Genomic DNA, 19,132 nt, shown 5'->3' on the forward strand with positions numbered 1-19,132 from the left:
ATTCTTATGAAAAAATGACTTTCTGCCAAGTTTCTTGCGGCGCATTCTTCTTGGCAATGATGGTCTTTCCGAAAGCGCTGGTAGTTTAAAAAATGGCGTGTAAAAGTGCCCGTTGCGGCCTATTTACTGAATAAATCATTTGAATTTGAATTTTTGAATTTGAATTTGAGCTCTCTGAAATAATCTTTTATATACAGAACCGTTCTTCATCAAGCGGCGGCCATTTTTTTCCTTTTTAGCCACCCAGCCGGCGGAGGATAATTTAAATTAATATGTTTGGTTAATAGGCCCGCCCGCCTTCCGGTTCGTTAGCTTTCCTTTTGTCACTACACGTTAACCTTCTGAGGTTATAATTAAATCATATGACGTTGCGTAGTATTTTTTGATACCTACTTGGATTTACTCCGTGTTCATTGTTAACTAAACAACCGACATAGCTCTAAAAATACTCAAGTTGAAGTGGCAATGGGCGGGCCACATCGTTCAAAGAATCCGGAAGACGAAGCGTTGGCATGCCTCCCACTAGGTGGACTGACGTCGTAAGAGTTGCGGGCAACGGGTGGATGCGAGTTGCGTTCATTGTGGCGTTATAAGGGGGAGGCCTTTGTTCAGCAGTGGACGTCTTCCGGCTGATGATGATGATAAATCTATGTCCGTCAAACTAGATCAAATTAAGGCGATCACGGGGCTCACTTTGCCTCCAGCTCTGAAACAGGCCGAGGACAGAGTGGTGTGGAACCAATTCCTCGACGTCTGTTAAGGCTTATAAGATGGGCACGACCTTCGGAAATGAAGAACACGACGAAGAAGAAAAGTCAACTAGACCCATTTATACATATCTTTATCCGCGGATTAGGCGCTCTCATAATATCGAAAATCAAACTGAAACATAGATGCACAGAAAAACCAGAAAAATAGACCAGCGCTGGGAATCGAACCCAGGTCCTCGGCATTCCGTGCCACGTGCTATACCGCTACATCACCACTGGACAGGACACTCCTAATAATCCATATCCGTGAATCCATAGCCGTACTTTGAATATTTAAAACCAGGCTTACAATGTTGATTTTTTTTTAACAATGGAATAAGCAAAAATAACAGCTAGAAAGAGATGCCACGTGCGATAGGTAGGTACTTACTGAGCGGCGATCTGTCATTTTTATTTTTACTATCTAGCTCCTTATTTAATTAGATTAGGTCTTAATTATTAGGTTCTTTGATACCCCCAGAGAATAGCTGATTTACCCCCGCGGGAGTAATTACCCCTAGGTTCGGAACCACTGTTCTAGACATTATACACAGCGACTTTGGCAAAACGGATCATACGTGGCGCGAGCGCGCCGCAGCGTCGTGAGCTAATGAGCGGCGCCGTTTGATGCCCCCATGCGCCCGCGCAGCGCACCAGCCGATCGGAGAAAATCAAAGTCTAAATCAATTTGATGATTTAATCTTTGTCTCTGCATAATATGATTACTAAGCGATGATGTTTTATGGAAAAGGATTCAGAAGTAAAAATGATCTATTAGTTACACTGACTTAACATTGGAATCTGTGTAGTCAGACGACTCTGCATCAAAACTATTTTATTTGGGATGAGGCCCCACGTCCTTCTTTTATTTAGAGTGCGACATTAAGGAGGTGGTATAAAAAACAAGACCCATTTTATTTTAATACGCTATGACAAGACAAACACTTATTAATGTGAAAAAATCTACCACCAATTCGAAATTAATATAGAAAATTGTTGCCATGTTCGAGTTTTTTTACATCAAAGATATAAAACATTTACGAGTACGTAGAATATTGTGGTCTTATTTCTTTATTTTATTACCTTTTACTTATAGCACAACATTCTTTAAAAAACATAAAAACATTGTTCACCAATTCTAATTAAAAAATATTTTTATGGCAACCCTAAAGCCACTTAATGATTTGTTGTCAGCCCCAAATTAGACGCAAAGGGCGGGTATTTCTGTGCGCCGGGTTGGTCTATCATTGTTTTTTTAATGCAAGCATAAAGCACGGCAAGCATAAATAATATACCAAAAGAGAAGAAAGTTATTTGAGAAGAAAGTGGGATGTCTGAGATTTCAGTAGGTATAATTAACACTAGCATATCTAATCATTAAAAGCTATAAATGCCAAAGTAACTGGTTAAAATTTGGTATACAGTTTACGACCCTGGGATATAGGATAGTTTAATACCGGAAAATTGCATAGTTCCTGTGGGATAGTGTTAAAGAAATCCTTTACAGACAAAGTCACGAGCAACCGCTAGCTTAAAAGAAAAGTTAGTGAAGCAAGTAAAATTACAGAATGCGAAAGTGTGTGTATGTTTGTCCGTCTTTCACGTCGAAACGGAGCGACGGATCGACGTGATTTTTGGCATAGTTTATGGGCCAGAGAGGGACGTTGGCTACTTTTTATCCTGGGAAAATGCACAGTTCCCGAGGGAACAGCGCGCGATAACCGAACTCCACGCGGGCGAAGCTACGGGCAAAAGCTAGTAGTACATAAAACACAATATATGCGGGTGTTATAAGTTGAAATACAAACGTATCAAAAGTCACCCTTCCGTACTAAAATTTATTCGTACGAGTATCAATAAGCTATCCAATATCATAACTCTCACATAATATCATATTATTACATATCTTTCAGTAATATCGACATAACCAACACAGCTTTGCCGCCTCTTTTTAGCACCATGGACTCTGTTACCAGCACAAAGAGTTCAAGTTTGGATAAAAACTGCATTTGAAGCGCAAGACTTTGCTTATCGAAGCAGTTTCAAATTTCGGAAGGATGAAACGCTGCTTGGCTATTTTAAACCATAAGGGGCTATTCTTAAGGTCAATAAAGGCAATTATATTTTATGCATGAGCAGTTTTTTTTTCTTATGCAAATTATAGTCCTGGCAACACTTAAGAGCTCAATATTGCTATATGTCATAGAGTTTTTTAAGGTTGGTTTGATATTGATTTATTGCGATTGTAAGTCATTTATTAAACACAAACGAAAGAAGAAGAAGTTTGACGAAGAAGAAGTTTTGTTTACTACCTTTTTCTTTAAAATTAGTCATTATATCATGGACATTGATATCTGGAAATGAATTCAATCCGCATAGGCGATCGGTTACTGCAAATAGCGAATCTACTGTGTTACAAAATGTATGGCTGTGCTAAATAATTAATTTATAATCTTTAAACAACATTGTAAATCTGTTGAAAAAAATAAATGACTCGTTGAGTTTTTTGCCGGATTCTTCTCAACAGAGGTTTTTCCGAACCGGTGGTAGATTTTTTTTGACATTCATAAGTGCTTGTTATAGCCTAAATTGAATAAAGATTGACTTTGACTTGTTTGTGGCAACACTTTTTTTTTTTCAATTGAATCTAAGTAATTAGCATCGCATTGGAAACAAAGAAGAACATAGTCCATGAATTAATAAACAACCTGGAACCACTCCAGCTCTATTACAAAATTGACAAGTCATTATAAAAATAGCCGCCTTCCAGTAAAAAGTGTCAGGACTATACAAAAACACAGATGTGTAAAACCGCTTAAACGAGTGTGTCAAAGATTACACTTGTAATTGCACAGAGGGTAAGTCCAACTACGGTTTGAAGCTTGAACCAGACGTTTTCGTTATGCTACCCGGCCCTATGCCAGCCATTTACATTTTGGCGTAATGATTTGAGGTGTGATTCTAATGAACAGTCGAATTCTTGTACTTATGAGCAAAAATTTTATGAAAAATAGCTAAACACTATATTTGTCAATGGCGTAGAAGCGGCCACCCTTGCCAAAGGGACTGGCCTGAAAATGAAAACCAGCAACATTTGCTAAAACCGGCAACCATTTTCATGGTGTAGACCTATTCCGTGCCTAATTTTTAACCGACTTCAAAAAAAAGAGGAGGTTATCTATTCGGTTGTATTTTTTTTATGTTTGTTACCTCAGAACTCCGTCATTTATGAACCGATTTGAATTTTTTTTTTGCATTCATCTAGAAATGCTTACAATTAGGTCCCATAAGCAACAAATCAGGATCTGATGATTGGATCCTAAGGAAATAGAGGGAACTCTTCAAATATTGTAGGGACACCTATGGTAATTTTGATATATTTCGTAGAAGCTCGGGCATTCGCTCTTGAAAATCATCATTTGGTGAAGTGGAACTGATAATGAAGACCACATTGACCATCGGAGTTACTACTCAATAACAAGTATTTCATGGGTAGAGTAGTATTTCAATCACTTTAACACAGTTGCTAAGCAATTTATGCTCCTCGTAATGCATATGGTGAAATGGAATGGGTGGTGAAGCACCAAGACTTCTCAATATAGAAAGTCTCTGCATCGGAAAAAGCAATCTTTTGCAAAAGGTGACGAGCAGTTGACATGAAATTATTGTATCTTAGATTACACTAAAAAGGGTGAAAAAAAATTATAACAAAAAATTGAACAGACTACAAAAAACCATGGAAATAATTTTCTATCAGTCTGAAGTCGGTGCCTCAGCACGAGCCAGCAGGAGTGATTGAAGCCCAATATGTAGTGCGTAGGTGAGGTAGGCGACTATAGGTCCACTATAGGTTCGACTAGGTGCTGACTCGTGATGAGGCACCGACTTCAGACTGGTAGAAAATTATTTTCATGGTTTTTTGTAGTCGGTTAAATTTTTTGTTATACAACTTTTTTGTTTCCTTGTTATACTACGTCAATAATGAATTTCGTTTTTTTATTTATTAAAATATCAACAATTGAATTCAAAACAGATCATAAATTCATTCTAATGATTTATCTGGCAAGCTACTTAAAAATAGTAATAAAATAAATAAAACCAGTAGCGGGCTACTAATTGACAAGAAAGTAGTAGCGAAGTAAATTTGAGACAGAGTCATGGCAGTTCTACAGCACTTCGTTTACTCTTTGATCGCGACCCGGGGGACAAAAACGCACTTAACAAATGACATATGGTGAGAACGGTCGCGTACAGAGTGTTTATTTTACGGAGACTTTTAATACTACTGTAAATTGCACCACCTTTTTTTTTTTTATTTGACTCGATGGCAAACGAGCAAGTGGGTCTCCTGGTGGTAAGAGATCACCACCGCCCATAAACATCTGCAACACCAGAAGTTTTACAGATGCGTTGCCAACCTAGAGGGCTGAGATGGGATACCTCAAGTGCCAGTTATTTCACCGGCTGTCTTATTCTCCACGCCGAAACACAACAGTGCAAGCACTGCTGCTTCACGGTAGGATTAGCGAGCAAGATGGACCTGCTAAGATATCCTTACTTCTCTCTACTGTAAAGGTTACCTGGAAGAGATCGGTCTGAAGCGATAAAGCCACTTATTGTGTACCATCAGCCAAATAAGTGGTCTGTCAATTTTGAACCAAGTTCCTATCAAATAAATATGTCGCTAAAGTCTAACTTTCAAGTTGACAGACACGTCTATTGGCATTATTGTTTTATGACATGCAAACGATTATCAACTTTTGACCATATATTTGGCTGATGGTACCTTGGAAAATCTCTATATACCTTATCTTTTTGTCTGAGTTGAGGAGACCAAGGTATAGGCTATTTAAAGGATAAATATAGTTATATTATATTGTAAAACACACACACACGATTTTGCATTTATAATGTTATACAACCGTTTAAATACAGAGAAAAACAAGGGATTATTGTTTACTGTGACCAAAGACCAATTCTATTAAAACATCTTTAAAAAAGGTACCTATTTGTTCAAAAAACGGCGCAGCGCATGTAACAAATACAAAATATTATGGGTGTACTCGTAGAATTAGAAATAAAGTAGAACTACTGGCTTAGCAAAACACACAAATATAAAAAACTAGGTATTCGAAAATCAATCCGATGAACTAACTTAAAATAAAAAAATGTTTTTGGGTGTCTAGGGCTTTTAATAGTTTGGCTCATGAAAGCTGAACCCAGCTATTATTTGATTGGCAACATTATTCCAATGTCATGGGCAAACAGACCAAAGAGTATAAGAAAACAGACACTTGAAATAAAGTTGTTGTGCCACAGATTATTTTAACCATGATAAGCAAATTCAATCAAAAATAAGCAGAGGGAAGCCTTGTTCAAACAGAAATAAGTGTTTAGACGCGGTGACCGAATGTGTAGGTTAGTAGACATAACAAAATATTTTGATAATTATCCCTTTCAGAACTGGTCAATACAACTGTGGTTCCTAATATTCACTTTTTCTCAAAAATATTCGTTTCTATGTTCAACATATCGTTTTAAATAATTACTTATTTTCCAATAGGCATGCGATAGACAGAGAAGCATAAAGCAGGCACGATTATTATGCCTAATCGTCACTTGTACGACAGAGAAGCTTCTGGGCTTGTACTATTACTTATTCTATGGTGATACCTGGTGATACCATCTGCATTTTTTTTAATTTGCCGCGGTTTTGCAGGTTCATCTTTCCTTAGCCAGACTCTAGTTATTTAATTAATACCTTGTATAACAAGACCATTTAGGTAGATTCTTTTCATTTCATAACTATGTATTTATTAAAGCGTTTTTTGAATAAAAAGACTCGTCTAGATTATTTACCCTTTCCCTAATGCTAAAATAAACAAAATATACTTAGGGACTGTTTCACCATCCATTGATTACTGTTAACTGACGGTTAAAAAAATGTGATGCCATCTCTATTTGTTTTGTTCGAATAGACGGAGACGGCATCACATTTACCCGTCAGTTAACACTAATCAATGGACGGTGAAACAGCCCCTTAGTGTCTTTACCAAAGCGAGACCAATTAATTCTAGAATCAGCAGAAACCAAATTATTCTCAGAATTAATATCAATTTGAATCAGCCTGTATAGTCTAATCCCTGCGGACGGCTCAATTGGTTCTAAGTGCTGAGGAATAGAAGACCTTATTGTGAACGCGTTAAGGGTTATTTTTTAAAGTTGTTTGGTAGTTATTACAGTCAAAGGGAAAGAAATAGATCAATTAGTGTAGCATTAAAATAACATTTTAGGAAGGGACGGTTTAAAACAGGGCGTTAATGATCCAATTCGAAGAAGAGTTCTTCGTTTTTGGAGTTACGTATCACAATAAGTATTCCTGGTTGACCGGGCTTTGCTCGTTTTTTTTTTTAATTGGATGAACTCTGATTGAATTCGAAATGTGTCAGTATAGTGTGGGGGTGGTGACATTTCGGTTTGTGTGTGTTCTTACAGTGTAGAGGTGGAGAAGCTGCATGAACACACATTTTTTGCGTACACCTAGCTATTTTGAAGTCGCAGGTTAGCAAAAACTTTTTTAGATCATTGATATGGACCTCCGGAAAGTAACGCCTGATTCAGTAAAGCTTTGGTTTTCTAGGTGCCGTCATATAGCGGCCGTAATAAAGCGGTGAATGACGTCACTAATGTTGTCTATGTAAACAAAATGGCGCGGTTTAAGCACGGTTTGCTCTTTCGTTTAAAGATAACAATAAGCTACTAGCATTGCTTGAAACTCCATCTACTAAGAATTCATATATTGACGAGCGGATGGACATTATGGCCAAGTGTTTAGAGAACCTAACTACTAAGCTTGAGGTCCCGGGTTCAATTCCCGGCCGGGGCAGATATTTGTATGAACGATACGAATGTTTTTTCTCGGGTCTTGGATGTTTAATATGTATTTAAATGTGGATTTATCTATATAAGTATGTTTATCCGTTGCCTATTATCCATAGTACAAGCTTTACTTAGTTTGGGACTAGGTCAATTGGTGTCAAGTGTCCCATGATATTTATTTATTTATTGAATGTTGCTATGCAATTTTCCGGAACAAAAAATTGAAATCGCGTTTGGCAACCCTATATCGCAAACAATTAACCAATAGGCACGTCTGCACGTGTCCCCGTCAATTATCTCTCTCTAACGACCTCTGCAAAAACGAGAGCAAAAAACTGACGAGCTCACGTGTTCGAGCCATATCGACGCGTTGATTGCTGTCTTTTGAATAATTCTCACAACTGTGCACTCAGAGACGATAATTAAAGTTATTATATATAGATATAAAGTTAATTTATCTATCTTGTCTATATTAAGACTACTGAGTAACAGAGTTGAGCTGAGTATGGCCCTTCTGCTTCTTTCGGCACAGTGTTTCTTTTCTTTCTTTTTTTATCACAAGCTTTTTATTTAGTTTCACCCGTCCCGTTGTCTGTCTGTCTGTCTGTAAATATTGCAAGTTAAATTCGACCAACTTCCAGTGGTTGGATTGACTTGAAATTCAGTATACTTATGTAAATTGCGTGACAATACATTAATCTGGTAATCACATCCTGGTAGTCCGGCCAGGAACGTCTCCACAGGACGGAACTCTTCAACGGTTAATGGCATCGACTTGAAATTTGGTATGCAAATGTAGTTTCGGTGACAATGATAATACAAGTACTGTCAACAAAAAATACAGTCGGCAAAAAAAGCTTGTATCAAAAATGTCATTTTTACCAAAAACTTATTATTTCATGTAAGAGTTATCGATTTAGACCCTACCGATATTATAAGGTATTCTAAATCGATGGTAAGAGTTTTCTTACACTGTGGTAAGAGTATGTAAGGTTGTGTGTTATTTTTTTTGCTGTGCCGAATTCTGGCAAATAAATTTATTCTTTCTTTTCTTTCTTTCGATCCTGACTGACTGACACGCAGACAACACACAGATTTAAGGTGAACCCAAACGAGCGTATTTTTATGTGATGTGTTGGAGTCGCGTATTTTCGGTCGCGTAATTTTAATTTCATAAATTGAGTCCAACTCATTTTGACTGCGTTTCAACCAGAGATGTGTTAGGATGTGTTACGAATAATGTGTTTTCATTAACCAATAGGAACGCTTCATTTTCCTCGCCTCGCTCCGCTCAGCGTTTCCACCAGAGCGCTGTTCGAGGATAGGTAAATGAAGCGTTCCTATTGGTTCATGAAAAATGCATTCCTCGCTCACTTCTGGTGCTCTGGTGGCTCAAAATTACTCAGAGTGCTCAGGGTTTCTCTGCGGGATAAAATCAGAAATGATGTAACCCACTAAGGTTACCGACATGGCTCGAAGAATTACGAATCTGAAGTGGCAGTGGGCGGGGCACATTGCTCGCAGGACTGATGGCCGATGGGGTCACGTTCTCGAATGGCGTCCGCGGACCGGGAGACGAGCTGTCGGCAGGCCTCCAACAAGATGGAGCGACGACCTGGTTAAGATCGCGGGATCGCGGTGGATGCGGAAAGCACAAGACCGGTCTGAGTGGAGAACCTTGGGGGAGGCCTATGTCCAGCAGTGGACGTCTCTCGGCTGACATGATGATGATGATGACACCTCTGGTGGAAACGGAAAGCTAGATTACCACAATGTTTAGGTACATCATACGACACGACTCCTTCGCGATGGTAACGACACTCATTATAACACCGTAGTTTTAATTAGTGACGCCATGTGTGTCTAGTCACGACGCGGGGGACTTCACCCCCCCCCCTGCGGTGATAGTATAATTATCTCCGAAACGTTTAACTGTGTGGTACAAGTTATTGAGTAAATAAATAGAATTATTTAGTTAAGTATTGGAAATTGTTACAAGAACAGTATAGAATCGAAACTTGCTTTTAATTATAGCCCAATGTTCAGAGCCCTGTATACCGTGGGCTCCCTAATATACAAGTTTCCAGTTTTTCACACTAATCGCACAGAAAAGTGGATACTTTAGGGCATCGACTGTACACTTTGAACCGTTTCATTCGGTAGATTCCCCGAAAATCCGCTATCGCTTGTAAACTCGCTAGGTACTGAACATATAGGTACTCCGTTTAATTTTGGATTGAAATTAACGGTCAAATACGGGAACAAACACACGTTTCTCGGTATTTCGAACACAAATGGACAAAAACATGTTTATTTATTCTAAAAATTACAAATGCTATACCCATGTGGTGTCGTGTTAGAATAACACCTCTCCATTTCTACCGTGGATGTCGTAAGAGACGACTGAGGATATAGGTTAAGGTATACCGTAGGCAACCTGTCACACTATTGTACCGTTTTTGTCAAACTGAAAACCTAAAATTGCTAAAAGTGGCTCCGAAGAGATAACGTTTGGGAATACAGGCGCGATGTTTGTGTTTGTGTGTTTATTATAAAAGTTAACACAATTTTAAATTGTTCGTTGTTTCATTTAAAACGTGTGAAAAATAAATGGAGTATAAAAATCCTTTGTGGCTTACTCACTACTCATGCTTCTCGTTCTTTCTATAAAATCTCTCTCAGTACAATCGCCATCGCTTATGACTCGCCCCACGCCCAACACGTGTGTACACTACACTCTGAACCGCTTAATTCTGTAGATTCCCCGAACAGCGGCTGTCATTTGTTTAATGTTTACGCGCGCGCATGCGCCGATTGAGTAAGTGCGCCGGAGTGCCGACTAATTGGATTGCTGACACCATTTACCAATAGTTCTGAGATATTGTCATATGGTGGAAGTGTAGGCGTTTTTAGAGTTCCATAAATCGAAATGAAAAAACCAGTAAGTACCGTCTTTCCTATTAGGGGCCATCCATAGAGTTCGTCACACCAATTTTGACCATTTTTAGCACACCCTCCCCCCCCCCTTAACTGTGTGATGTAATTCATAGATGATCCCTAAGGGCACGCAGAGCCCATGCCCAAGGCCCCGACCTCACAGGGGTCTGAAAGTCAGTCATATTCATTTTATCTAAATGGATTAGTTATTTTTGCCAATGCCAAAAATATAACCCCGTTTGGGCAGTCGGCTAAAAGTATATACCTCGTTGAGTTTCTCGTCGGATTCTTGTCAATAGAGGTTTTTTCGCTAGTTTTTTTTCTTACATTCATAAGCATTTTTTGTTGCCTAAATTGAGTAATTGACTTTGACTTTGAGTTAGAGTTTCCAATGGAGCTCCATATTCTTTGATGCCCAAGGGCCTTGGCTTGCCCTAAGACGGCTGTGGACAAAACGGAACCTTTTTAGGATCACTGGTGTGTCTGTTTGTCCGTCTGACACAGCTTTGCTTCGAAGCTACTAGACTACATAGACTGGTTGTGTTGAAATTTGACACACTTATACCCAAACACGAAGAATTAATTACGATAATTGAATTTTTAACAAACCTAAAAATAAAATGAAAACATTTTGCTTACTTTACCGTTTAATTCAAAATATCAAATAAAAGGTCTGTGATTCATCATCATCTCAATCTATATACTACTATACATCCCACAGCTGGGCACAAGCCTGCTAGCAGAATAAGTAAAAAAAAGTAATCAGAATAAGTTAAAGTGCTATATTGTACTTATTGACATGTGAATTGCATTTAATAAATAAATACACACACACACACACACACATCACGCTTGTATTCCCAAATAAAGGCAAAGCACACGAAACGTTACCGCTTCGGAGCCACTTTTAGCAATTTTAGGTTTAAAGTTTGACAAAAACGGTACGATAGTGACAGGTTGCTAGCCTGTCGCCTACGGTATACCTTAGCCTATATCCTTTGTCCCTCTTACGGCATCCACGGAAGAATTGCATAAATAAAACTTATTTAATACGAAGCACCACAATTAAATGCCAGAAAAACCAATATGGCATGCGATAAATCACAATGACGTGAGCTGTCACTTGACATGTGCGCAGGCGCAGGATTCACGGGTTGAGTAATTGTGCGCGGGAGTGTGAGCCGACTAATACGCTCCGAGGTGATAATGGACCCCAATGACAGACGGGGTATAATGAACAACTCTTGGAGTGGTGAAATTGAGTATTAATTACAGGGGGTGGGACCACCAGTTTTCTACTGGAATTGAAGATGGTCAGGAAATGTCAATTTCATGTTATTTGTTTTTTTACTAAAATCTTCAAAAGTGTACCTAGGTATAGTCAACACATAAATGTTATAATCACACTGAAAGGTTTTAATTGTTACAAATCTTACCTGAGTCTCTGTAACATTAAGCAGCTTGGCCATGTCAGCGCGTTCTCCAGAAGACAAGTACTTCTTCACTTCAAACAGCTTCTCCAGCTCGAAGATCTGTCTCCCCGTGAAGGTGGTCCTCGCCTTCTTGCGCCTCGCGCCCCCTTCCTCCCCCTCTTCGCTAGTCAGGGACCCCTCCCCGCCGAGGGGGGAGCGCACGTCTTCTGTGGACTTCTTGCGCTTGATCAGTTTCGAAGGATCTGGGAATTAAAAAAACAAAATAAAGATATTTTATAAAGGACTACGATTATCGAATCACCAGACAGTTCATTCAGACATTCATGTACCAGGGTGAAACCTTTTAATAAACAATTTTACTATGATTTCCTTCACAAAATTATAGGATGTTAACATGACATAATACTACAAAGCTTCCACCCTGTTACATGATTGAGTTTGTTCGAATGTACAGTCACCTGCCCCAATATCTGACACAACAAGCGTGCATAAATATCTGATACGGCTCTATTTCTAGGGCCGGAAGGACGTGTCAGATATTTTTACACGCTCCGCTGTGGCAGATATTAATGCTGGTGACTGTTTTTACGCGTCAGAGATGTCCTACCAACTGAACCACCGGGGAAACCGACCAACTAATTAAAAATCTCGCTTGCATACGCCAATAGTGGTGTGTAATCACAACTAAGATAAGTCACAATATAAAACTTTCCATTGAAATAAAATTGAGTTTACAAAATAAAATAAAAAACTACAAAATAATCTTTCCGAATCAGCGCATTTGATATTTTCCAATGTTTTACCGATATTTTATACGGATGACTTTATCAAGAAAAATCCACAGACATTTATTTTCTTAAGAGTTCTTCCTAACTTCTTTTATTACTCTAATTTTAACCAAAGTGGACTATTAGCGGGAACAAATCAATCCTTCCACGCATAAACTGAAGGGAACCAATAAAAACATTAACAGACGAACAAAAACGGGCTTTTAACATTCATTAGCCGCTACCAATAATTACTAAACCAGGATTACCTATAAACTGAACGTCATTAGTAGGCAATCAACCAACTTGCCACTAAATCAAATGGGTTAGCAAGGCTGGGAGTAAGGGACGAGAGACGAGAGAGATAGTAGAAAAATGTAAAAACCCTCAATTTATTTTTGTTAGAAACGCCGACTTTAAGGGCAATTTAAAGTCTAGTAAACATATGACATTCTTCGTACACGTACTTTTAGCACGCAATACATCAGTACACGTACAGTAGTTTGATTTAATCCGCTTCTTTTTTGTGTCAAATAAATGTAAGCAATACATTTTTCCTTGAAAATTTTCAAAAATTAATTACGTTTTGATAATCCATGCTAAATTTATTTATTTTGCAATGTCGATCGACAACACTAAAACCTAAAATCAACGTCTGGTTACTTTTTGTGTTTGTATGATAGCAAATCATTCTTTATCGATTAATATGACTGAGGTTACGACTAACATGCAATGCAGTGTTTATAATATTTTTTCATGTTTAATCGTGATTAGCTAAAAAAAGTTATTAAAGCCATTAGATACATTTTTTTCTGCCACATTTACACCCCGTCAATAAGGCCATCGCAGGGAAAAAATGCACTTAGTAGATTTACTAGTCACTTACTAATTTGGAACCATTTATGAAATATGTATTGACATTTAACTGCAAAAGGACCTCGTATTTAGTAAGGTGTAGCAGCCTGTCAGCTGTCAACGATAATCCGTTGACAGCAAGAGATTGTTTAATCTGTGCTCAAAAAAATCCTAAATCGCTACCGCTTATTGCTCGCGCCGCTTCGTAAATCAAACGGACGACCGACCCTAATAGCGTATTGTAAATTCATCAAGCGGCGCAGCTAGCGCCCTCTGTCTAAACAGATCACAGACCTTTTTAGCAACGTTTTTTCAACGTTAGCATTCAGTTTTTAGGGTTCCATAGTTCCACAAGGAACCTTTCTCACCATGTCAGTTTTTGTCCGTCAGTTTACATAATGATCCAGCTTACATCGCCTCCGCTGGGTATAGGCCTCCTCTCGAAGTGCCTCAAAACTTCGCTTTGAACATCCCATTTGTCGAATCATCATCATCATCATCAGCATAAGTGCACTCATAAGTGCTTGTTATAGCCTAAATTGAATAAAGATATTTGACTTTGACTTTGAGCAGCTGGAAGACGTCAGTCCATCGAGCGGGAGGCTTCGTCTTCTGGTTCGTGGTCACCATTTGAAGACTTTTCTCTGCCGACAGTTATCTGTTCTTTGAGTGCTGTGGCCCGCCCATCGTCATGTTTACCCCGATATTCCCACATGGGACTGGGATGTACAGTTACCAGCACCAATATCTGACACAACAAGCGTGCATAGATATCTGATACGACTCTATTTTTAGGGCCGGAAGGATGTGTCAGATATTTTTGCACGCTCCGCTGTGTCAGATATTAATGCTGGTGACTGTACGCAATGTACAATCTTGAAATTTCAACTGCCAAGTCTACGGACCCGAAATTATGCACGAGTATTCTACGATGTAACCTGAAGCTTACAATGTAATTAAATGGTGTTTGTATGTTCGTCTTTCACGTCGAAATGGAGCGACGGATCGACGTGATTTTTGGTATAGAGATAGTTTATGAGCCAGAGAGTAACGTAGGCTACTTTTTATCCCGGAAAATGCACAGTTCCCGAGGGAACAGCGCGCGATAACCGAATTCCACGCGGGAAAAAGCCAGTAAATTATAAATACTAAAATACTCGTAGCGAGTTTGTACCAATATTCTTCGCTTTGAAACTGTTTCTCCGAGCGTTATAATATAACTATCTCAGTTTAGTCACAATCCAACCCCGGCCCGTGCCAAGTGCTACGGCGCGGCCGAGTATTTTAATTGGCAAATGAATTAACGATGGCTCGACTTATGTATGGTGCCGATGTCGCGTTTCATCATTCCTTTAAACGACTTCTGCCGTTTAGTTCCATTGATTTGTTTAGTTTTGTTAAGTTTTGCTAGAGTTAAGCGCAAATAGATTCGATGTTGAAATTATTGACTTTTTGTTGATAATTTTTTTTGTAGATTAATTAACAGGCGTTTTTGGTTGTTAAACGGTTCAAAACATGATACTTTAAACTTCATACGATCATAATGATCTAAAAACAGATAAATCATGGACAATTCAATGATTTAATGTTTTAAACTTTCGTGATTTTCACTCATAGTCAAAATACCACTAAAGGGACCTATCACGCTAACACACACTAGTAATATTTACCTCGACGTTTCGGCAACATTGCAGTGTCCTCTAGTCACTCATCTCATAGACGTTTCCTGACGTAAGTAAACAAACACAAAACAAAACATTATGTTAGTTGTTCCGTGTATGCAAAGAATAAACCAGTTTAACAGAACATGGGATAGAGAGTTCTGCATTACAGAAGAGGCAATGACACGGGAGCAAACTAGCGTCATCATTCCTTTCAATGTCTCAAAAATAAACGCAAACAATTAATAATGCCAATAAACCCCCATTGAGATTTAGTTTATCTAGTTTGTAGCGAGATGCAGTCGCGCGTCAGTGCAGCCAACATTCCGGCAATAATATCATCCGATATATTCGATCTGTGGCCCGGAATAGAACTGTCGTATAGTCTGTATTAAGCCCTACAGATTGCTTGTGAAGCGCGAAATTTGAATACAAAGTTTGCGTGTAAATTATTATTTCTGTAAAAAAAAAATCTTATGCGTTTTAAGTGACTTTGGGTAAGGGATAGAATATTAAAGTAATAAGTTTCTGATGTGTTACGTTTTGGATAACTTAAGAAAATTAGGCACTGCGAAACGAAACTAAGAAATGGAGAGCAGGCGTGTGCATAGTATGTAGTGGGACGCTTACAGTGACTGTGATGATGATGAAAGTAACCAATACCTAGTCAAAGATAAAACTAGGGCAATTTTATTGAAAAAAATATTTAGTTCCTTCTATTTTTCACCCAAGTTTTCCAAGACAATTGAAGACCAGATGGCCAAGTCGTTAGGGAACCTGACTACGAAGCTTGAGATCCCGGGTTCGATTCCCGGCCGGGGCAGATATTTGTATGAATAATACGAATGTTTGTTCTCGGGACTTGTTAATGTGTATTTAAGTAGGTATGTATTTATCTTTATAAGTATGTTTATCCGTTGCCTAGTGTCCATAGTACAAGCTTTGCTTAGTTTGGGACAAGGTCAATTGGTGTCAAGTGTCCCATGATATTTATTTATTCATAATATTTAATTAATGATAACCCCATAAAATGGGGTACCATTCTATGGGAAAAAGAAAAACAGACAGAAAACTTTTATTGTGACATTACAAAAAAGAATACGTATCACGTCACCGTCCCGTAATTTGACGCGTTTCATCTTTGTCGTTTTTTGTTTGATTGACAGAAAAAAAAGTTATCATCATCACCATGTCAGCCGAAAGACGTTCACTGCTGGACATAGGCCTCCCCCAAGGCTCTCCACTCAGACCGGTCTTGTACTTTCCGCATCCACCGCGATCCCGCGATCTTAACCAGGTCGTCGCGCCATCTTGTTGGAGGCCTACCGAGCTCGTCTCCCGGTCCGGAAATAGATTGGCAAAGAATTTGTGATAGGTACTTTTGCTGATGAGCTAACTGATGGACTAAATAGATAGAACAATATTTTTTTACCTAATCTCTCGGGCCAAAAACCGCGGAGTAAAACCTGATCCTCCATCGTACTAAACTCTTCACAAACAACACTACGGAAGATGTAAATCTCCTGGATAGGTTTGCGGCGCACGCAGCTGCCCGCGGTTTGGCAGGAAACGCATCTAGCCAAATAAATAATTACATCTCGGGTTTGGGATTGTTTTGATAGGAACGGTCGAGTATTATTTTGCAGTCGGGACTGGTTGTTTTACTAGAAGGGCTTAAGAGGGTGCCAATAGGTTTATTCGTCATCTTCCCCTTTTCTTATAATTTTATTTGTCATAATGCCGTATCCCATTTTGTCTAAAATAGAATCTCATCTCATCATAATAATAGCCGCGGTGGTCTAGCGGTTTGAATTCTAAGAACTCTCAAGCAGAGGATCGTGGATTCGAATCCGGGCACACATTTCTAAATTTTTCGAAATTCATGTTGGAAATTATATGTTTGAAATTTACGTCAAGCTTAACTATGAAGGAAACCTTTGTGAGGAATCCTGCATAAACCTGCAAAGTAATTCAATCAATGGCGGCGTGGGAACAAGGGTCTAAACCCTCTCACTCTGAGACGAAGCCTGTGGCCCTGCAGTGGGATGTAATATATAGGTTAGAATTATTATAATCTCATCATTTCACTTAACTCCTCTGATTGCAATATCTAATTAGTATTAATGATGTAAATTTAATGCGGACCCTCTTTAATTAACATCTTATTTTTTTAATGTTACAGTGAAAATATCAAGACAAATGTTCACTTCGATTCAGAATACTTACTGCCCTGTGACAGACGAACAGACAGCGATGGATAAGCGAGAGTTACACTCTTATCGGCATGGAACCTTGAAATGTTTAAACGGCAAAGTTCAAGATCCATCACACATCTTTAAGTGCGGCATTATAAGTTTATAACAATATCGTTCAAGCACTCCGTTCCGCGAACGCTGCAGTCATCATTTCGCGAACGAGCAGTGCGCGGGCGCACGTGAGAAAATCGTCCTGTGCCCAGCTATGGAGTTATCAGGGGGGCTACTACGTTACTTCGAAAATCAAAGTTTTTATCGTAACGTAGCTCTCGCTAAGATTGGTTTTTTCGAATCTTTTTGTAGTTTTTATTTCAATTCCAAATTTTTACTTTTACGGTCATCCCGTAAAACCTAAATTGAAAATACAAACTGAAATATAGATGCACAGAAAAACCAGAAAAATAAGACCATCACTGGGAATCGAACCCTCGGTAATCCGTACCGCGTGCTATACCGCTACACCACTGATGGTCAACGGTACCGACACGAATTTCCCCTATGCACCTCATATCTCAGCTTGTTTGTTTTTTATTTAGCCACTTAAGCAGTGACGCTAGCGACATCTATGCCGTAGCCCTCATCGAGAAACTTTTTCGGCACTCCATTGGAACTAACCGCTCACCCGGACAAGAGATGTCGTTACTAAGCAATCAAATTAAGATTGGTTTGGACAAGCTGAGATATGAGGTGCATAGGGGAAATTCGTGTCGGTACCGTTGACCATCAGTGGTGTAGCGGTATAGCACGCGGTACGGATTACCGAGGACCTGGGTTCGATTCCCAGTGATGGTCTTATTTTTCTGGTTTTTCTGTGCATCTATATTTCAGTTTGTATTTTCAATGTAGCTCTCGCTCTCGTATTTTTTTTTACCATGGAACAAGATTTCATTTACAAAAATACAAATACAAATAGTTTATTTCCAAAAATATTAAAGACGCAGAATACATTTGTACTGACCCCCACACTAGGCATGACATGGCCTGTCTCGTGGGGTAAAAAATACGATTTACAAGAAACAATGGTTAGCGGCAAATTAAATAATATAAACGTCATATTAAATGATATGGTAACGAATAACTCACGTCTTAAATCGAGTTCAGCTCGACTTGTTTCGGACTGTTTCGTAGCCCTTCATCACAGGATCATGTCGAGCTAAACTCGATTTAAGACGTGAGTTATCCGTTACAATATCATTTAGTATGAGTGAGTGTCACGGTAGTTTCATGTTCAAAATATAAGTACGAATTGAATTTGCACTTCGTAGTATAGACCTTTTGTGCTTATTTCACACGAGGGCAGGACAGTGAAACTAAACAGTATACCACAGACACCACAGTACGGTTTGTATGCACACGCCGACACGGAACAGTACTGTCAAAAGTATCACTGTTCGTCTCACTGTTACAGCAAAACCAAAGACAATTATGCGTTCTACAAAATATTAACATACATACACTTAAGACTGCGTGCATTCGTACCTATTTTAGCTTCATAAAGCTCAGCATATTAAATTCAGGACAAACATCAACCAAATATCAACCTTTTTTATTGATATTAAGTACTAAATTGTAATGAAAATTTAGCATGGGTCTTAC

At 38.8% G+C, this 19,132-nt stretch overlaps 1 protein-coding gene across 1 annotated transcript in view; it reads right to left on the minus strand.

Annotated features, from left to right (window-relative positions):
- The window catches only part of LOC141438909 (uncharacterized), a gene marked incomplete in the record, with an annotated part of 123,085 nt that overhangs the window by 41,604 nt on the left and 62,349 nt on the right, over nucleotides 1-19,132 (minus strand). The window contains 1 exon segment of the mRNA XM_074102964.1: nucleotides 12,002-12,240. Coding sequence (XP_073959065.1) covers nucleotides 12,002-12,240 — 239 coding nt within the window.

This window comes from Choristoneura fumiferana, chromosome 20 (genome assembly GCF_025370935.1).
Source record: "Choristoneura fumiferana chromosome 20, NRCan_CFum_1, whole genome shotgun sequence".
Lineage (NCBI taxonomy): Eukaryota > Metazoa > Arthropoda > Insecta > Lepidoptera > Tortricidae > Choristoneura > Choristoneura fumiferana.